At 40.7% G+C, this 22,924-nt stretch overlaps 1 protein-coding gene across 1 annotated transcript in view; it reads right to left on the bottom strand.

Annotated features, from left to right (window-relative positions):
- The window catches only part of LOC141649163 (DNA polymerase-like), a 34,769-nt gene extending 12,859 nt beyond the window's left edge, over window positions 1–21,910 (bottom strand). Inside the window, 1 exon segment of the mRNA XM_074457860.1 lies at window positions 21,896–21,910. Within this exon segment, the coding sequence (XP_074313961.1) occupies window positions 21,896–21,910 (15 nt within the window).
- Window positions 21,911–22,924: the final 1,014 nt, after the last annotated feature.

Genomic DNA, 22,924 nt, shown 5'->3' with positions numbered 1-22,924 from the left:
TCCTAGCACGGATGAGGTAATAAATTCCTCTGTCAGTGATTCCGATGTTGAGAGCAACCTACCTGAGGTAATTAGCGGTAATTTTATTATTGTTAATATTCAAAGTATGCTACCTCGTTTGACTCGTGCTAATTCTTATAATGATATACCCCCTCCCATGTGGATGTATAATTTGACGAATTTTCACCGTACTTGTCATGTCAAAATTGCTAATCTGAACCGGGACCTTAATTTATCGTCTATTGCTCCCGAGCTCCTTTATTTTGTGGATAAATTTAGGAGCTCACATAGGAAATTTGTTAGACTTAAATGTTTACATATTTTTATTTCCTATTTCTGTATTCCACTTTGGTGCTACTTATGCTGTTGTGTAGCACATGCGCAGGTTTATGATTTAATGCTTTGCGCTTTGAGTTTTTTTTGATTGTGATTAATTAGAGAGGCTCGAAGAAAAGAAGGTCGAGTGGGACTGTCATGCGAAGCTAGCGCTACCCGGGAGGCAACCCGGCGATTTTATTTTGCATTTTTATTTACTTTCAGTTGTAATAAATGGTTTTTATACCATAAACTCTCTCAGTATGCTTGTCTTGTTAGTTTGCGGGCTGTTTTTATTGCGTTTTGCAGGAATTACACCGAGAACCACTCGATCGAGTAGTTTTTCTACTCGATCGAGCACTTTTGCTGAGAAATTCACTCGATCGAGTGAAATATCTACTCGATCGACCACCTGCAAGATGAGAAACTACTCGATCGACCACAATTCTCTTCGATCAAGTAGTTTTTGGATGCCCTTTCACGTGTTGACTTGGATTAGCTTCCTGAGACGGTTTTCCGGACCTTTAGCAACCTCCCATGTTCATGGTCGGTTTGGGGAGGTCCCCTTATTCGCGCTATCTTGTGAGTTTTTCCGCATTTACTCTCTTTCTCCTTTATTTGCATTTCCTTTCCATGTTTTGGTACAATGGGGGCATTGTACGGTTTGGTTTGGGGAGGTTATGCATCCATATTTGTGCCTGCATATTATTTTTATTGCATTTCAGTTATCACATTTAATTTATGTTTGCATTGTTGTTTATTTTCGTTAAAATTCAAAAAAATTCAATAAAAATCAGAAAATTGTTAAAAATTCAAAAATTTTCACGTTTATTTTAGCATATAGGTTGAGTCGGAACGGTAGATTTCTATGATGAAATTGCACTGCAACTGCCTTTTTGCTTAAGCCTTGCATTTAACTATTATCTTTTAGCTTTGTCTTTTGCATATCTACGAGTTAATGTTAAATTTAGTGAACATATAGACTTGACACAAATTTTGGCAACCTACTTATAAATTCTAAGATTTAGAGCCGTATAAACTGGTGTCATTTGTGACCAGTTTCATGTAGGATTGTGAGTAGTTACTCCTTGCATAACATGTATCATCAATTTGCACATATATGAAATTCAATTGCTTTTTGCCGTCATACATTCGGGTTAGTGGTTGGTGTCACATGCAGGGAGGTGCTTACATTTCCCTTTTCTTTCATTTTTACCCATAAACTCCACATTAGCCAAATTTGCCTGTTGACCTTTAGCTACATTCCAAATTTAGCCTGCCTTGTCAAGCTAGTTTAGATCGTTCTGCGGTATATTGTCTATTGTATCAAATGTTGGCACGTATTCTGTTGATTCGGAGTTGGTAATTTATGAAGAAAAGGAGGATGATGAAAAAAAGACGTGAAAAAAAAGAGAAGTAGAAAAAAAAAGGAATTCGAAAGAAAAAAAGAGAAAAAATTCGAAGAAAAAGAAGAAGAAACCGAAAAAAACAAAGAAAGAAAAAAAAAATTCGAAAAAAAAATGTTGTTTGGTTGACGGTTTCTGCTCCTATGATCTATCTTACATTATTTGAGGAGTATGTTTGGTTTGGTTTGGTGAGATTTTATGCCAAATGAAGGGGCATGTGCTTAATTCATAATTGAGTTGGAAATGGATATGTCTCATATGGTTTTGTTTAGGTACTAGCTTGATCACCTATACCTCCACATTCCCATAAATGTTTTGCCTTTTCTTACCCATTGCCTCACTTTACCATATTTTTGTAAGCCCTCGGCTGTGACAGGACCTCGTTTGGTTGGAATGTGTGTACGGTAGCTAGAATTGTCTATCGTATTAGTTGCATGTATGTTTATGTGGGTCGTAGTCTAGGTGAGCGACTATCTTTCTTTCTCTCTTATATATATATATTCACCCATTGCTTTGCGAGAGAAGAGTGACCCGTGAGAGTCCATTATTAAAGGTCTTACAAGGTCGACGGTTCAGCTTTGTTTATAAACATCTTATAACTCGTTTGCTTTTGACTGTCCTGCTATAAGTGTTAGTTTGCTGCATTAAATTGGCTTAAGTGGGCATTTGTAGCTAGCTCTGAGTTATCTTTTTCCGTTCCTTTAGTTGAATTTTAGTTTACTCGGGGACGAGTAAAGGTTTGGTTTGGGGAGATTTGATACGTGCATTTTGTATAGCCTTTTTAGCCTATTTTACGCACGTATTTCTATGCTTTTATCGTGGTTTTATGCTACGAATATGCCCCGAATTGCATACTTTGGAAGTTCTTGTATTAATTGCAGGAATGAGCTTAGAGATGCGGAATCAAGCCTAAAACATGTCCCTACGCATGCATTTAGGAGATGAGTTGAGTCGGAGCTTGGAAAGTACTATTTTGAGATGCGCATTGGAGTAAGGAAGTTAGGCGAACCAAGAGAGTGCTTCAATTTGCTAGTTCCTGCTTGTAAGAGCCATATCTCGAGTTCTACAATAGTTATTAAGGTGATTCCAGTTGGAGGTGAAAGCTTATCCTCTTAGCTTTCCAACGCCACCAACCGGTCCAAGTAACGAAGGAATGGCAGCCGTTTGAAGTTCAGTGCGCGAAGCAGGAATTACGCGCTGAGAAGTGCTCGATCGAGAAGTATTTCTATTCGATCGAGAGCCCATTTGCTCGATCGAGAGCTACCTCTTCTCGATCGAGTGATTAAAGGGAAAGAAGTCCACGATCGAGAGGAATTGTTCTCGATCGAGAGGAATGCTAAGGAATATCACTTGATCGAGAGCCTTAAGTGCTCGATCGAGCAACAATCCTTGACGGGCTGGGCTTTTAAGCTTTATTTTCCGCAATTAGGTTAATAAATCCTATTTTCTTATAAATAGGAAAGTTAGGACGACATTTGGTCCTCTCCTCTCTTCTCTTCTCCTTTTATCATCTAACACTTTGTCACTGCTACTTTTGCTACTGTTCCTTTAATTTCCGGATTAATTTCAGTAATTCCTTTTTCCCTTTTCTCTCTTTAATTTATTTAATGTTTATTATTTCTTCTTCTTTATTTCTCGTTTCCCCTTTAATTATGTCTAGCTAAATCCCCTTAGTATGTTAGGATTAGGGAAGCCGTGGTAGCAATGTTTTAATTGACTTGAATGGATTAGTCTTGCGATAAGAATTATATTAGGCAATTTAATTGTTATTAGGTCGAATGAATGCATGCAGGAGAACAATTTATCTAGTTAACCCCGACCTGGATCGAAAGATTGGAAGGGAAGGCTTGCTTAATTACAATAGGGTATCGTAGTGAGGGCGAAAGTTAAGCTATTTACGCTCTAGGGTGGTTTAAGGACCGAAAGGTGACGACCATAGCTCTTCTTATACATAGTCTAATCGCCTCAGTATTTCCGATAGTGTAGCTGCCACGGTGGACCGACTCTTAGCATACTCCCTTCTCTTACTGTTAATTCTCTTATTCATTTCCCTTGCCTTAATCTCTAGTTTAGTTAAATCAATCAAAACCCCCAATTGTGACATTTAGACAGGATAAATAGACAAATAGATAGTATCACAGCCTCCACTGTGGAGATCGACCCTACTTACCGTGACTTACATTAGTAGTACTTAGGTATTTTATTTTTTGATGCGAAACGTGATATCAAATTTTGGCAAAATTTGATCTTTGTCGCTTCGCACAAAAATAAAATACCTAAGTACTACTAATGTAAGTCGGGCCGGTAAGTAGGGTCGATCTCCACAGGAGGCGGATACTATCTTTTTGTCTATTTATCTGTCTAAATGTCACAATTGGGGCTTTTGATTGATTTAACTAAACTAGAGATTAAGGCAAGGGAAATGAATAAGAGAATTAACAAGAAGAGAAGGGAGTATGCTAAGAGTCGGTCCACCGTGGCAGCCTACACTATCTAAATACCGAGGCGATTAGACTATTGATAAGAAGAGCTATGGTCGTCACCTTTCGGTCCTTAAACCACCCTAGAGCGTAAATAACTTAACTTTCGCCCTCACTACGATACCCTATTGTAATTAAGCAAGCCTTCCCTTCCAATCTTTCGATCCAGGTCGGGGTTAACTAGATAAATTGTTCTCCTGCATGCATTCATTCGACCTAATAACAATTAAATTGCCTAATACAATTCTTATCGCAAGACTAATCCATTCAAGTCAATTAAAACATTGCAGGCTTCCCTAATCCTAACATACTAAGGGGATTTAGCTAGACATAATTAAAGGGGAAACGAGAAATAAAGAAGAAGAAATAATAAACATTAAATAAATTAAAGAGAGAAAAGGAAAAAGGAATTACCAAATTAATCCTAAATTAAAGGAACAAGAGAGTAAAAGTAGCAAAGTGAGAAAGTGTTAGATGATAAAAGGAGAAGAGAAGAGAGGAGAGGACCAAATGTCGTCCTAACTTTCCTATTTATAAGAAAATAGGATTTATTAACCTAATTGCGGAAAATAAAGCTTAAAAGCCCAGCCCGTCAAGGATTGTTGCTCGATCGAGCACTTAAGGCTCTCGATCGAGTGATATTCCTTAGCATTCCTCTCGATCGAGAACAATTCCTCTCGATCGAGGACTTCTTTCCCTTTAATCACTCGATCGAGAAGAGGTAGCTCTCGATCGAGCAAATGGGCTCTCGATCGAATAGAAATACTTCTCGATCGAGCACTTCTCAGCGCGTAATTCCTGCTTCGCGCACTGAACTTCAAACGGCTGCCATTCCTTCGTTACTTGGACAAATAGGGCGTGGTTGGTGGCGTTGGAAATCTAAGAGGATAATCTTTCACCTCCAACTGGAATCACCTTAATAACTGTTGTAGAACTCGAGATATGGCTATTACAAGAAGGAACTAGCAAATTGAAGCACTCTCTTGGCTCGCCTAACTTCCTTACTCCAATGCGCATCTCAAAATAGTACTTTCCAAGCTCCGACTCAACTCATCTCCTAAATGCATGCGTAGGGACATGTTTTAGGCTTGATTCCGCATCTCTAAGCTCATTCCTGCAATTAATACAAGAACTTCCAAAGTATGCAATTCGGGGCATATTCGTAGCATAAAACCACGATAAAAGCATAGAAATACGTGCGTAAAACAGGCTAAAAAGGCTATACAAAATGCACGTATCAAATCTCCCCAAACCAAACCTTTACTCGTCCCCGAGTAAACTAAAATGCAACTAAAGGAACGGAAAAAGATAACTCAGAGCTAGCTACAAATGCCCACTTAAGCCAATTTAATGCAGCAAACTAACACTTATAGCAGGACAGTAAAAAGCAAACGAGTTATAAGATGTTTATAAACAAAGCTGAACCGTCGACCTTGCAAGACCTTTAATAATGGACTCTCACGGGTCACTCTTCTCTCGCAAAGCAAAGGGTGAATATATATATATAAGAGAGAAAGAAAGATAGTCGCTCACCTAGACTACGACCCACATAAGCATGCATGCAACTAATACGATAGACAATTCTAGCTACCGTACACACATTCCAACCAAACGAGGTCCTGTCACAGCCGAGGGCTTACAAAAATATGGTAAAGTGAGGCAATGGGTAAGAAAAGGCAAAAAATTTATGGGAATGTGGAGGTATAGGTGATCAAGCTAGTACCTAAACAAAACCTTATGAGACATATCCATTTCCAACTCAATTATGAATTAAGCACATGCCCCTTCATTTGGCATAAAATCTCACCAAACCAAACCAAACATACTCCTCAAATAATGTAAGATAGATCATAGGAGCAGAAACCGTCAACCAAACAACATTTTTTTTTCGAATTTTTTTTTTCTTTCTTTATTTTTTTCGGTTTCTTCTTCTTTTTCTTCGAATTTTTTCTCTTTTTTTCTTTCGAATTCCTTTTTTTTTCTACTTCTCTCTTTTTTTTTTTTCACGTCTTTTTTTCATCATCCTCCTTTTCTTCATAAATTACCAACTCCGAATCAACAGAATACGCGCCAACATTTGATACAATAGACAATATACCGCAGAACGATCTAAACTAGCTTGACAAGGCAAAGCAAATTTGGAATGTAGCTAAAGGTCAACAGGCAAATTTGGCTAATGTGGAGTTTATGGGTAAAAATGAAAGAAAAGGGAAATGTAAGCACCTCCCTGCATGTGACACCAACCACTAACCCGAATGTATGACGACAAAAAGCAATTGAATTTCATATATGTGCAAATTGATGATACATGTTATGCAAGGAGTAACTACTCACAATCCTACATGAAACTGGTCACAAATGACACCAGTTTATACGGCTCTAAATCTTAGAATTTGTAAGTAGGTTGCCAAAATTTCAGGTCAAGTCTATATGTTCAGCTAAATTTAACATTAACTCGTAGATATGCAAAAGACAAAGCTAAAAGATAACAGTTAAATGCAAGGCTTAAGCAAAAAGGCAGTTGCAGTGCAATTTCATCATAGAAATCTACCATTCCGACTCAACCTATATGCTAAAATAAACGTGAAATTTTTTGAATTTTTAACAATTTTCTGATTTTTATTGAATTTTTTTGAATTTTAACGAAAATAAACAACAATGCAAACATAAATTAAATGTGATAACTGAAATGCAATAAAAATAATATGCAGGCACAAATATGGATGCATAACCTCCCCAAACCAAACCGTACAATGCCCCCATTGTACCAAAACATGGAAAGGAAATGCAAACTGAAGGAGAAAGAGAGTAAATGCGGAAAAACTCACAAGATAGCGCGAATAAGGGGACCTCCTCAAACCGACCATGAACATGGGAGGTTGCTAAAGGTCCGGAAAACCGTCTCAGGAAGCTAATCCAAGTCAACACGTGAAAGGGCATCCAAAAACTACTCGATCGAAGAGAATTGTGGTCGATCGAGTAGTTTCTCATCTTGCAGGTGGTCGATCGAGTAGATATTTCACTCGATCGAGTGAATTTCTCAGCAAAAGTGCTCGATCGAGTAGAAAAACTACTCGATCGAGTGGTTCTCGGTGTAATTCCTGCAAAACGCAATAAAAACAGCCCGCAAACTAACAAGACAAGCATACTGAGAGAGTTTATGGTATAAAAACCATTTATTAACAATGAAAGTAAATAAAAATGCAAAATAAAATCGTCGGGTTGCCTCCCGGGTAGCGCTAGCTTCAGACAGGTCCCAGCTCGACCTTCTTTTCTTCGAGCCTCTCTAATTAATCACAATCAAAATAAATTTCAAAGCGCGCAAAGATTAAATCATAAACCTGCGCATGTGCTACACAACAGCATAAGTAGCACCAAAGTGGAATACAGAAATAGGAAATAAAAATATGTAAACATTTAAGTCTAACAAATTTCCTATGTGAGCTTTTAAATTTATCCACAAAATAAAGGAGCTCGGGAGCAATAGACGATAAATTAAGGTCCCGATTCAGATTAGCAATTTTGACATGACAAGTACGGTGAAAATTCGTCAAATTATACATCCACATGGGAGGGGGTATATCATTATAAGAATTAGCACGAGTCAAACGAGGTAGCATACTTTGAATATTAACAATAATAAAATTACCGCTAATTACCTCAGGTAGGTTGCTCTCAACATCGGAATCACTGACAGAGGAATTTATTACCTCATCCGTGCTAGGAGCATATACCGACTCAGCTATCCTTCCGTCGCCCTCAGTGGAATTCTCCCCGTAAATCTCAGCCTCAAGCGCATCCAACTCGGCTTTGAATAGGGGAGACTCACCGTAACCGTTGTCATCGTCAAAATCGTCATCTAAATCAAACCCGCACGACGAATCATAGCTCCCAATGGCCAACTCAGTCGATCGAGCAGAATAATCACTCGATCGACCAACTTCCTCCTGAATTCCACTCGATCGAGTGGAAATATCACTCGATCGAGCACTTTCTCCTGGCAAATCATTCGATCGACCTATATTAGTCACTCGATCGAGTGATTCCTCCCGTCTGTTGAAATCTTCGCGTGAGGCATTGAAATAAGATAGAAACTCGTCATCCGAGTCATAGAGGTCATCCTCGGATTGGGTAACATGGTTTCCTCGGGGAAAGACCGCTCTCGGAAGGTATACCTCTTCTTCTTGCATCTCAGCTGCTAACTGAGCAACTACAGACTCGAGCTCATTAACTCGCGAGTAGAATTGTCTATCATAATCTTGCTGAGCTTGCATTTGAGATGCAAGTGTCTCCAATAAAAATTTCAGCTCCGCAAATTCTTCTTCTTGTATATCGGGAGGATCCTGTTGCGGTGGCCATTGATAGGATGGATGTGGCGGCACGACTACAAATGCTTGACTAGCTCGTCTCTGTTGTTGGAACGCGTAGGCTTCGTCATTCCCCGTCGACAACAAACCGCATCATGCCCGGACACCACATCTCCCGCAAGAAAATCACCCGCTTGTTCCATATAATGGGACATAAGTGACGGGTCAAAGGTACTCAAGCCTTCCCGTTGACGATCTTTCACCTAGAACTGTCTAGGTAGTACTTGTAAGGCCTATCAAAACAGCACTAAAGGAAAAAGATTAAAACGGCCTCAAGGGAAAAATCCCTTGAGGCTAAAAACAGATAAAATGAAACAAATAAATAAATAGATTGCCTCCCGAAACGGCACCAAAATTTGATACTCACGTTTCGTACCAAAAATAAAATACCTAAGTACTACTAACGAAGTCGTCGGTAAGTAGGGTCGATCTCCACAGGGAGGCGGTATACTATCTATTTGTCTATTTATCTGTCTAAATGTCACAATTGGGGGTTTTGATTGATTTAACTAAACTAGAGATTAAGGCAAGGGAAATGAATAAGAGAATTAACAGTAAGAGAAGGGAGTATGCTAAGAGTCGGTCCACCGTGGCAGCTACACTATCAGAAATACTGAGGCGATTAGACTATTGATAAGAAGAGCTATGGTCGTCACCTTTCGGTCCTTAAACCACCCTAGAGCGTAAATAGCTTAACTTTCGCCCTCACTACGATACCCTATTGTAATTAAGCAAGCCTTCCCTTCCAATCTTTCGATCCAGGTCGGGGTTAACTAGATAAATTGGTCTCCTGCATGCATTCATTTGACCTAATAACAATTAAATTGCCTAATACAATTCTTATCGCAAGACTAATCCATTCAAGTCAATTAAAACATTGCTACCACGACTTCCCTAATCCTAACATACTAAGGGGATTTAGCTAGACATAATTAAAGGGGAAACGAGAAATAAAGAAGAAGAAATAATAAACATTAAATAAATTAAAGAGAGAAAAGGGAAAAAGGAAAAAAGGAATTACTGAAATTAATCCGGAAATTAAAGGAACAGTAGCAAAAGTAGCAGTGACAAAGTGTTAGATGATAAAAGGAGAAGAGAAGAGAGGAGAGGACCAAATGTCGTCCTAACTTTCCTATTTATAAGAAAATAGGATTTATTAACCTAATTGCGGAAAATAAAGCTTAAAAGCCCAGCCCGTCAAGGATTGTTGCTCGATCGAGCACTTATGGCTCTCGATCGAGTGATATTCCTTAGCATTCCTCTCGATTGAGAACAATTCCTCTCGATCGAGGACTTCTTTCCCTTTAATCACTCGATCGAGAAGAGGTAGCTCTCGATCGAGCAAATGGGCTCTCGATCGAATAGAAATACTTCTCGATCGAGCACTTCTCAGCGCGTAATTCCTACTTCGCGCACTGAACTTCAAACGGCTGCCATTCCTTCGTTACTTGGACAAATAGGGCGTGGTTGGTGGCGTTGGAAAGCTAAGAGGATAATCTTTCACCTCCAACTAGAATCACCTTAATAACTGTTGTATAACTCGAGATATGGCTCTTACAAGCAGGAACTAGCAAATTGAAGCACTCTCTTGGCTCGCCTAACTTCCTTACTCCAATGCGCATCTCAAAATAGTACTTTCCAAGCTCCGACTCAACTCATCTCCTAAATGCATGCGTAGGGACATATTTTAGGCTTGATTCCGCATCTCTAAGCTCATTCCTGCAATTAATACAAGAACTTCCAAAGTATGCAATTCGGGGCATATTCGTAGCATAAAACTACGATAAAAGCATAGAAATACGTGCGTAAAATAGGCTAAAAAGGTTATACAAAATGCACGTATCACCTTACATTCCAACTCAACAGGTAAGTGACATGACTTCCCATAAACTAACCTATAAGGTGATGCACCAATTGGTGTCTTAAAGGCAGTTCTGTAAGCCCATAATGTGTCCTCTAACTTAAGGCTCCAATCCTTCCATGATTTAGAAACTACCTTAGACAAGATCTCTTTCAGCTCGTGGTTAGAGACCTCAACCTGACCACTAGTTTGGGGATGATACCCCAAACCACGCCGGTGTTGGACACCGACTTTAGACAGAATAGATGTTAGTTTCTTCTCCTTAAAGTGCATTCCCCCATCACTAATGACGACCCTAGGGACACCAAATCGGGGAAATATGACCTTTTTGAACATTTTTATCACGGTCTTGGCATCACAATGGGGTGAAGCAATTGCCTCGACCCATTTGGACACATAATCTCACCACTAAGATGTACCATTACCTTTACTAGAACGGAACGGTCCTTGGAAATCAATGCCCCAGACATCGAAAACCTCAACCTCTAAGATGCCGTTTTGTGGCATCTAATGTCTCTTTGAAATGTTCCCGATCGTTGGCAAGCATCACAAGTAAACAAAAGACTTAGCATCAGCAAACAAAGAGGGCCAGAAAAAACCAGACTGAAGTACCTTAGCCACGGTACGCGATGGACCGTGGTGACCACCATAGGAAGAGGAGTGACAGCCTTCCAGGACTACTTTGGCATCCCACTGCGGAATACACCGTCTGTAGAGACCGTCTGCACATTCCTTAAACAAATAAGGATCATCCCAGAAATACTGCTTAGCGTTATACATAAAGCGCTTCCTCTGCTGATGAGAAAGGTCAGGCGGCAGCTTGCCACTGACAAGGAAGTTAGCTATATCTGTATACCAAGGTTCTTGGTCAACAATAGACGATATAAGAGCAATTAAAGTATCATTAGGGAAAGAGTCATCAGTAGGTAAAGAATCTTCCCCTTCTTGTCGCATCAGTCGCGACAAGTGATTAGCTACAACGTTCTCAGCTCCTTTCTTATCCTTGATCTGCAAATCAAACTCCTGAAGAAGGAGTATCCATCTCAATAGCTGTGGTTTAGCCTCCTTCTTAGCAAGAAGATGCCTAAAAGCTGCATGGTCGAAAAAACAGAATAACTTCGAATCCCTCGACCCAACTAAATAAGAACGAAACTTCTCTAAGGCATAAACTACAGCTAGCAGCTCTTTTTCAGTGGTAGTGTACTTCACTTGAGCCTCATCCAGAGTTCGGCTCGCATAGTAAATCGCGTTCAAAGCTTTGTCTTTCCACTGGCCTAGCACCGCTCCTAGTGCATAGTCACTGGCATCACACATTATCTCAAACGGCAAGTCCCAGTCGAGAGGCTGTATGATCGGCGCAGAGACTAAAGCCTGCTTTAACCTGTGAAAAGCAGAAAGACACTCATCAGTAAACACAAAAGGGGCATCCTTAAGTAGCAGCTGTGTAAGTCGTTTAGCAATTTTTGAGAAGTCCTTGATAAACCGGCGATAAAAGTCGGCGTGACCAAGGAAACTCCTCACCCCCTTAACATTAACAGGAGGTGGTAATTGCTGAATCACTTCCACCTTTGCTTTATCAACTTCTATTCCCCTATCAGAAACTAAGTGCCCTAAGACAACTCCCTCGTTGACCATGAAGTGGCACTTCTCCCAGTTAAGCACAAGATTAACCTTAATGCAGCGCTGCAACACTTTATCAAGGTTAGACAGACAGTTAGAAAAATCACTTCCATAAACACTGAAATCGTCCATGAAAACTTCCATAATAGACTTAATATACTCTGAAAATATCCCCATCATACACCTTTGAAAGGTGGCAGGGGCATTACATAAACCAAAAGGCATCCTGCGATAAGCAAACACGCCTTAAGGACAAGTAAATGTAGTCTTAGCCTGATCGTCTGGGTGAATGGGGATCTGAAAGAACCCTGAATACCCGTCTAAATAGCAGAAACATTTATGAGATGCTAAACCTTTCTACCATTTGATCAATAAAAGGAAGGGGAAAGTGATCTTTCTTGGTGGCGGCATTGAGCTGTCTGTAATCTATACACATCCGCCAACCAGTCACTACTCGAGTAGGTATTAATTCATCCTTAAAATTCTTAACTACAGTTGTCCCTCCTTTCTTCGGGACCACCTGTACTGGACTCACCCATTTAAAATTGCCAACAGAATAAATAATACCTGCGTCTAGCAGCTTCATTACCTCAGCCATCACAACATCCTGCATCTTCTGGTTCAGCCGGCGCTGACCCTGTCTACAAGGTTTGTGATCTTCCTCCAGTTCTATCCTGTGCATACAAACATCGGGACTAATCCCCTTGATATCGTCCAGTGAATAACCAATTGCTTTCCTTTTTTTCTTAAGGACAGCTAACAAAGAAGTCAGCTGATCATCATCAAGCTTAGCACTAAAAATGACTGGATATTGCTCAGTATCGTCTAAGAAAACGTATTTCAGATGAGAAGGAAGAGGCTTACGTTCCGGTACCTTTACCTCAATGGAGCAAAGAGTGCTAATCATCTGTTCCACTTGCTCTCCCTCACGCTCATCTAAATCATCAACAAGCAATTTCAACACAGCGTCATCGTCGTCTGGGCTATCTGCACACTCATCAAAAAGCATAAGAGCTTCTAGTGGGTCCTTCATAAAAGAACCCGACCAGAAGTCATAAATAGACTCGTCAATAATATCAACCGAATAGCAAGTATCCTCTATCATTGGTCGAGCCAAAGTACTAGGCAGACTGAAAGTGATCGCGCCATCCCCTACTACAAGAGTCAAACGCCCTTGTCGACATCAATAACAGACCCAAAATGTACAAAGGAACGGTCTTCCTAAGATAATTGGGGTCCGGGTGTCCTCGGCTATATCTAAAACAATGAAATCCACTTTGGGATAAAGAGCTTGCCTATTTTCACGAGCACGTCCTCTAAGACACCTAAGGGCTTCCTAACGGATCTATCACCATCTCGTAGGGTAATGTTAGTCACTTTAAAATGACTCATGTTCAGTTTCTTGCAAACAGGAAGGGGCATGACGCTAACACTGGCTCCTAAATCACAAAGAGCCTGATCAATGACCATATTTCCTATGATACAGGTAATAGAAAAGCTGCCGGGGTCTTTAATTTTAGGTGGACCCTTATTTAAAAGCATATTACTAGACTCTTCCATAAATGAAATCGTCTCAAATTCACTCAAATTTCTCTTACGCGTAACAATATCTTTCATAAACTTAGCGTAAGTAGGTACCTGAGTAACAAGTTCGGAAAAAGGGAAAGTTACCTAGAGGTTCTTCACAACGTCCATAAACTTACCGTACTGTCGCTCGATCTTTGCGTCCTTCAGACGACCTGGGAAGGGCACTCTGGTAGCAATGAGTGGACCCGCAACTTTCTCTTTACCTTTATCAATGCGTGACATCTCCGTAGCAGGGGAAGATGACACGGTAGCGGAATTAGATAGTAAAATAGGATCTCCGCCACTTCTGGTACTCGATCGAGCACAATTACCACTCGATCGAGTGGTTTCACATTGCAATATACTCGATCGACCATTTTCCTTACTCGATCGAGTGATGTCCTTTTCTGATTTACTCGATCGAGCGTTTTTATCACTCGATCGAGTGAGTTCTTCAGCAAATTTAGTCGATCGAGTAAGAATATCACTCGATCGACCATCGTCAATTAGTGCACTACTCGATCGAGTGATGGGATGAATTGATTCACTCGATCGAGTTGATTTTTCACTCGATCGAGTGTCTGCATTGCACGCAGCTAGTAGTTCTTCTAAAAACTCATCTATATCATCCTCCAGGGCATCGTCAGCTATCAAAACCCCATCTTCTGGTACTTTTGGCCCCACTTGAGTAAGGCCAACTTGGAGATTCGTCACTTTAACTGGATTGCATGTCGATAGAAGCTTGGCTTGGTCACTCGCGAGTGTTAACTGCGCGACTTGTTCCCTCAGTTCCGCTATGACCGTTTCTTTCCTATTGCACTTCTCATCAAACTGTTGTGATATGCTCATCACAAAGGATTTTAATTCAGCAATTTCTTCATTTGTAGAAGGAGAAACCGGTTGCGGCGCTGGCGTAGAAGGAGTAGAGACATTCTTTATTTCTTCATACAGCTGAGAGTAAGGAACTCCTTGCTTGTATTTCTGATAAGCAAGGATGCGCTCTACACTTGCCAGGCACCCAATAGGGTCATGCCCTTCCGTGCCACATCTACCACATGGCTCTATATGCTCAGTAATCGAACAAAGCTGTGAATTAGGCATTCTGGCAAATAGACTTACAAAGCAACGAATTACCTGCAAAACTAATCAAAACTTTGCAGAAATGAGATCAGCCTCAAGGAATAAATTCCTTGAGACAAGCAACAAACTTAAATAAAGCACAAAATTGCGCCACCTCCCCGGCAACGGCGCCAAAATTTGACACGTCAGTCGTATACCTGTCAAAAATACCAACTGGCTCTAACTAATATAGCTAGGGAAGTCGGGTCGATCTCCACAGGGAGATGGGAAGATGTCAGCTTTGTCTAAGTTCGTCTCGGTAACCAAAATGGGGGGTTTTAAATGATTGATTCTAAACTAATGAGAGTGAGGAAAAGAGTAAAGCAGAGAAAATAAGGAGGAAAAACAGGGGTAAATCAAATAAAAGAGAGAAATATGGTAGGAATCGGTCTACCGTGGCAGCTACACTATCGGATCAACTGAGTCGATTAAAATATTGATAAGAAGAGCGAGGTCGTCACCTTTCGGCCCTTAAACCTACAATTATACCCTTTCGGTCTCTAATCGCCCTAGGGTCTTCCTAACTAGCTTTCGCCCTAATTAGGTGTCCCCTATTGTAATTAAGCAAGCCTTCCCTTCCAATCTTTCGATCCAGGTCGGGGGTAACTAATTAATCGGTCTCCTGCATGCATTCAGTCAACCTAAACACAATTATATTGCTTAATATAATTCTTGTCGCAAGGCTAATCTAATCATGTCGATCCTAACATGTTTCTACCACGGTTTCCCTAATCCTAACATATTAAAGGAATTAGCTACGCCTCATCATCGAAGTGACAATAACAACATATAAATAATTAACACTAAACATTATAGCAAACTAATAAAAATCGAACTAGGTAGAGATGAAATAATAGGGAAGAACACAACACAATAACTATAATAATTATAATTAAAAGATTAAAGAAGAATGATAATACCAATCGTAATTCAATTCCGAGTAGCAAAGTATAGAGTAAAAATGTATATAAGAATCAGGAGTGTTCAACAGAAGGGGCAAGCAGAGAGGAGAGGAGTTACGTTGTTCACTCCTCTAGTCTTATACGAAAAATCCACTCTAAACCTAATCTATGGACTAATTACAAAAGCCCATACGAAATTAGGCGGAAAATAAACAATAGCAGGACAAACCACTCGATCGAGTGGAATTAAACCACTCGATCGAGCAACTGAGCACAAAACCTCTCGATCGAGTGGAATTAAACCACTCGATCGAGTACTTCTCGCAATGTCTTATCTTGTATAAACTTGAACTGCTCGATCGAGCAACTTGGAGCATATAAAGCATTCGATCGAGCAATAAATCACTCGATCGAGCTGTTTAAGCACGTTAAACCTTGAAATACTTCCCGAATCCAGCTCACGCGTCTTCCAAATGTTAGATTTCCAAGCTCCGGCTCCTCGTTCTCCATAAATGCATGCAAATGGGACGAATTAAGGCTCGATTTAGCTTCTCTTTGGTTAATTCCTGCAAATTACATAAAACGAACCAAAGTAGAATATTCGGGGGTATTTGTAGCTAGATTCTACATAAAAAGTATAGAAATGCGTGTAAAAATGAGGTAAAAACCGTATATAAAGTACACGCATCAAATCTCCCCAAACCAAACCTTTGCTTGTCCCCAAGCAAATATGAATGCAACTAAGAAAGAACAGTGGAACGGGACCAATGTATCAGCTACAAATCACCCACCAAAACCAATTTAATGCAACAAAATGGCAGAGTGGCAAATGAGAAATGCAAACGAGTTAAACGAATGTTCCAAACTTACTGAACCGTCGACCTTGCAAGATTCAAAAGATATCGGACTCTCACGGGTCGCTCGTCACTCAAAATTAGGCACAAGGTGAGTATATAAGTGGAAGATAGACAGAAGTAAAGACACTCACCTAACTCGACCCATAAGAACATGCATGCAGTTAACATGAATAAAGTCTCTACAACCGTACATATGCATTCCAACCATACTAATGACCAAGACACATGCCGAGGACTTACATTTGGGTAAGTGAGGTAATGGGTAAGAAGGGGATAAAATGAATTTGGATATGTGGGGTTAATAGCCGGGCTAGCAACAACAAATCCAAATATAACTGCATCCCATCTTCATACTCAATACAACAAAATAGAATAGTGCAAATTCCATGCACTAAACTCACTAAACACCAATACTTGTCAACTCCCCATAAAGTATAGATGAAACATGGGAGTAAAATTATTCATACAATTTCTCGTTCTTTTTTCACATGACTTATTTTTTTTCTTTTCTTCTTTTCGTCTTTTTTTTTTTCGTTTCCTTTTTTTTTTTCTTTTTCGTTTCATTTTTTTTTCATCCAACAATTCTTTTTCTTTCATTCCCTTCAGTTCTTCCACCATCTTCTGAAATCAGAAAAAATAACCATATTGCAATAAAGCATTCCAACAACTACTCGTCACTAGCTCGGCTAGGGTAGGAAGTATTATAGAAAGTAGCTGATAGGACAAAAAGGCAATTTGGCTATGTGGGGCTCATGGGTAGAATGAAATAAGGGGAACCGCCTCTCCTAACATGTGTCACCATCCACAGACCGAATGCATACAGGTATTAAGAAGACTAGACTCATGCTTATGCACATTGATGTTACATGCCTTAAAGAGAGTACTACTCACATCCTAAATGAAACCGGTCATGAATGTCACCAGTTTATAAAGCTCTAACCTCAGAATGTAATGTAGCTTGCCGATATGATGAATCAAGTCTATTCGTTCAGATAAGAGAGAAAAAAAACTCGTAGATCATGCACATAATCACGCCAACTAAATGTCAAGAATATGCAAGGCTCAAGTAAGGGTTCAATGTAGTGTCAAAGTTCAAACGTTCCGACTAAAATTAAACGTGAATTTTTTTGAATTTTAAATTTTTTCTAAATTTTTGAATTTTTATGATCTTTTTCGAATTAATTAAGACAACAATGCTTGCGAAAATAATTAAACGTGCAAGCGAAAATGCAAGAAAACATGCAGAGAGGCACAGATATGGATGCATACCTCCCCAAACCAAACCGTACAATGCCCTCATTGTACCAAAAATAGGGAAAGAAATGCAAACTGAAAAGAAAAGGATGAGTGGAGTCGGAAAACTTACAAAACGTCATAAAGAGGGACCTCCCCAAACCGACCATGAACATGGGAGGTCAAAGAAAGTCAAGCAGTAGCTCAATAGACGTAAAACAGCCGCTGGAAGACGAAACTACTCGATCGAGCAGCTTGGAATGGCTCGATCGAGTAAACTGGAATATGGAAGGACTCGATCGAGCAGAAAACTAGTCGATCGAGTAAACGTGATTGCTGCTTCGGTCGATCGAGTAAGGATATCACTCGATCGAGTGAAAATTACCCCAAAAAGCGCTCGATCGAGCAGAAAACTACTCGATCGAGTGAAGCAACCTGCAGAATACGCATTTCAAGGCAAGAAAAGCATAAAAAGTTAGTAAAACAGCGTCTAAAGTTCAACAAAAAGCTAAAGAAAAATAAAAAGTTCAACAAAAGTACAATAAAACAGTCCGGGTTGCCTCCCGGAGAGCGCTGGTTTATGAGGTCCCGCACGACCTTTCTGGCATCAATTAACTGGCGCGTCTAGCTCGTCGAAGTACAAGACTTCAACATGTTTGTCTGCTTCATTTGCCTCGTGATAATGCTTCACGTATTGCCCCTTCACCTTGAACCTATTACCTTCGGAATCTTCGAGCTCCACGGATCCAAACTTGGTAACAGCTATCACCGTATAAGGACCACTCCACCTGGACTTCAGCTTGCCAGGAAACAATCTCAATTGGGCATTAAACAGCAGCACCTTTTGCCCAACGTGGAACTCCCGAGGTATAATTCTCTTGCGTGCCATCTCTTCGTCTTTTCTTTGTAAATGCGCGAGCTATCATAGGCATTAAGCCTAAACTCTTCCAACTCATCTAGCTGCAAAAGACGATTCTGACCACACAACTTAGGATCAAAGTTAAGCTCACGAATTGCCCACCAAGCCTTACATTCCAACTCAACAGGTAAGTGACATGACTTCCCATAAACTAACCTATAAGGTGATGCACCAATTGGTGTCTTAAAGGCAGTTCTGTAAGCCCATAATGTGTCCTCTAACTTAAGGCTCCAATCCTTCCGTGATTTAGAAACTACCTTAGACAAGATGTCTTTCAGCTCGCGGTTAGAGACCTCAACCTGACCACTAGTTTGGGGATGATACCCCAAACCACGCCGGTGTTGGACACCGACTTTAGACAGAATAGATGTTAGTTTCTTCTCCTTAAAGTGCATTCCCCCATCACTAATGATGACCCTAGGGACACCAAATCGGGGAAATATGACCTTTTTGAACATTTTTATCACGGTCTTGGCATCACAATGGGGTGAAGCAATTACCTCGACCCATTTGGACACATAATCTACAGCCACTAAGATGTACCTGTTACCTTTACTAGACGGGAACGGTCCTTGGAAATCAATGCCCCAGACATCGAAAACCTCAACCTCTAAGATGCCGTTTTGTGGCATCTCATGTCTCTTTGAAATGTTCCCTGATCGTTGGCAAGCATCACAAGCTGAAACAAAAGACTTAGCATCAGCAAACAAAGAGGGCCAGAAAAAACCAGACTGAAGTACCTTAGCCACGGTGCGCGATGGACCGTGGTGACCACCATAGGAAGAGGAGTGACAGCCTTCCAGGACTACTTTAGCCTCCCACTGCGGAATACACCGTCTGTAGAGACCGTCTGCACATTCCTTAAACAAATAAGGATCATCCCAGAAATAATGCTTAGCGTTATACAGAAAGCGCTTCCTCTGGCTGATGAGAAAGGTCAAAGCGACTTGCCACTGACAACGAAGTTAGCTATATCTGCATACCAAGGTTCTTGGTCAACAATAGACGATATAAGAGCAATTAAAGTATCGTCAGGGAAAGAGTCATCAATAGGTAGAGAATCTTCCCCTTCTTGTCGCATCAGTCGCGACAAGTGATCAGCTACAACGTTCTCAGCTCCTTTCTTATCCTTGATCTGCAAATCAAACTCCTGAAGAAGGAGTATCCATCTCAATAGCCGTGGTTTAGCCTCCTTCTTAGCAAGAAGATGCCTCAAAGCTGCATGGTCGAAAAAAAACAGAACTTCCGACCCAACTAAATAAGAACGAAACTTCTCTAAGGCATAAACTACAGCTAGCAGCTCTTTTTCAGTGGTAGTGTACTTCACTTGAGCCTCATCCAGAGTTCGGCTCGCATAGTAAATCGCGTTCAAAGCTTTGTCTTTCCTCTGGCCTAGCACCGCTCCTAGTGCATAGTCACTGGCATCACACATTATCTCAAACGGCAAGTCCCGATCGGGAGGTCGTATGATCGGCGCAGAGACTAAAGCCTGCTTTAACCCGTGTGAAAAGCAAAAGACACTCATCAATAAACACAAAAGGGGCATCCTTAAGTAGCAGCTGTGTAAGTCGTTTAGCAATTTTTGAGAAGTCCTTGATAAACCGGCGATAAAAGCCGGCGTGACCAAGGAAACTCCTCACCCCCTTAACATTAACAGGAGGTGGTAATTGCTGAATCACTTCCACCTTTGCTTTATCAACTTCTATTCCCCTATCAGAAACTAAGTGCCCTAAGACAACTCCCTCGTTGACCATGAAGTGGCACTTCTCCCAGTTAAGCACAAGATTAACCTTAATGCAGCGCTGTAACACTTTATCAAGGTTAGACAGACAGTTAGAAAAATCACTTCCATAAACACTGAAATCGTCCATGAAAACTTCCATAATAGACTTAATATACTCTGAAAATATCCCCATCATACACCTTTGAAAGGTGGCAGGGGCATTACATAAACCAAAAGGCATCCTGCGATAAGGAAACACGCCCTGAGGACAAGTAAATGTAGTCTTAGCCTGATCGTCTGGGTGAATGGGGATCTGAAAGAACCCTGAATACCCGTCTAAATAGCAGAAAAATTTATGAGATGCTAACCTTTCTACCATTTGATCAATAAAAGGAAGGGGAAAGTGATCTTTCTTGGTGGCGGCATTGAGCTGTCTGTAATCTATACACATCCGCCAACCAGTCACTACTCGAGTAGGTATTAATTCATCCTTATCATTCTTAACTACAGTTGTCCCTCCTTTCTTCGGGACCACCTGTACTGGACTCACCCATTTAGAATTGCCAACAGAATAAATAATACGTGCGTCTAGCAGCTTCATTACCTCAGCCGACCTGGGAAGGGCACTCTGGTAGCAATGAGTGGACCCGCAACTTTCTCTTTACCTTTATCAATGCGTGACATCTCCGCAGCAGGGGAAGATGACACGGTAGCGGAATTAGTTAGTAAAATAGGATCTCCGCCACTTCTGGTACTCGATCGAGCATAATTACCACTCGATCGAGTGGTTTCACATTGCAATATACTCGATCGACCATTTTCCTTACTCGATCGAGTGATGTCCTTTTCTGATTTACTCGATCGAGCGTTTTTATCACTCGATCGAGTGAGTTCTTCAGCAAATTTAGTCGATCGAGTAAGAATAACACTCGATCGACCATCATCAATTAGTGCACTACTCGATCGAGTGATGGGATGAATTGATTCACTCGATCGAGTTGATTTTTCACTCGATCGAGTGTCTGCATTGCACGCAGCTAGTAGTTCTTCTAAAAACTCATCTATATCATCCTCCGGGGCATCGTCAGCTATCAAAACCCCATCTTCTGGTACTTTTGGCCCCTCTTGAGTAAGGCCAACTTGGAGATTCGTCACTTTAACTGGATTGCATGTCGATAGAAGCTTGGCTTGGTCACTCGCGAGTGTTAACTGCGCGACTTGTTCCCTCAGTTCCTCTATGACCGTTTGTTTCCTATTGCACTTCTCATCAAACTGTTGTGATATGCTCATCACAAAGGATTTTAATTCAGCAATTTATTCATTTGCAGAAGGAGAAACCGGTTGCGGTGCTGGCGTAGAAGGAGTAGAGACATTCTTTATTTCTTCATAGAGCTGAGAGAAAGGAACTCCTTGCTTGTATTTCTGATAAGCAAGGACGCGCTCTACACTTGCCAGGCACCCAATAGGGTCATGCCCTTCCGTGCCACATCTACCACATGGCTCTATATGCTCAGTAATCGAACTAACCTGTGAATTAGGCATTCTGGCAAATATACTTACAAAGCCACGAATTACTTGCAAAACTAATCAAAACTTTGCAAAAATGAGATCAGCCTCAAGGAATAAATTCCTTGAGACAAGCAACAAACTTAAATAAAGCACAAAATTGCGCCACCTCCCCGGCAACGGCGCCAAAATTTGACACGTCAGTTGTATACCTGTCAAAAATACCAACTGGCTCTAACTAATATAGCTAGGGAAGTCGGGTCGATCTCCACAGGGAGATGGGAAGATGTCTGCTTTGTCTAAGTTCGTCTCGGTAACCAAAATGGGGGGTTTTAAATGATTGATTCTAAACTAATGAGAGTGAGGAAAAGAGTAAAGTAGAGAAAATAAGGAGGAAAAACAGGGGTATATCAAATAAAAGAGAGAAATATGGTAGGAATCGGTCTACCGTGGTAGCTACACTATCGGATCAACTGAGTCGATTAAAATATTGATAAGAAGAGCGAGGTCGTCACCTTTCGGTCCTTAAACCTACGATTATACCCTTTCGGTCTCTAATCGCCCTAGGGTCTTCCTCACTTAGCTTTCGCCCTAATTAGGTGTCACCTATTGTAATTAAGCAAGCCTTCCTGATGCGTGTCTATAATATGATGTTTTACATCTTTATTTCCACGCATTTTATGTCTATTATATGTAGTTTATTCCACTATTTCCCCTATATTTGTCTACTCTCGTGTTTTTATGTAATATTACAGATTATTGCGGAAATGAGTAGAAAATGAACCAAATCTTGACCCCGGAAGCTAAGCTTATGAAGGACATGAATATTTGACTCGGACTTGAAGTTTAGAATGCATTTCAAGGCCTGAAGATAGCAAAAGCATGGGTGCGTACGAGTTTAACAAGCAAAGAAGCACCTCACGACATTGCAGGCTACTTCAGATGGCTATATCTCGAGTTCTAGAGCAGATAATTGAGTGATTCCAATTGGAGGTGAAAGCTTATCCTCTTAGCTTTCCAACGCCGCGTAGAATGCTTGGACCAAGTAAT

The sequence above is a fragment of the Silene latifolia genome, chromosome 3 (assembly GCF_048544455.1).
Source record: "Silene latifolia isolate original U9 population chromosome 3, ASM4854445v1, whole genome shotgun sequence".
In the NCBI taxonomy this organism is placed as follows: Eukaryota; Viridiplantae; Streptophyta; class Magnoliopsida; order Caryophyllales; family Caryophyllaceae; genus Silene; species Silene latifolia.
Note: the sequence above shows the minus strand (reverse complement) of the source record. Positions and strands in the feature narration are given on the sequence as shown.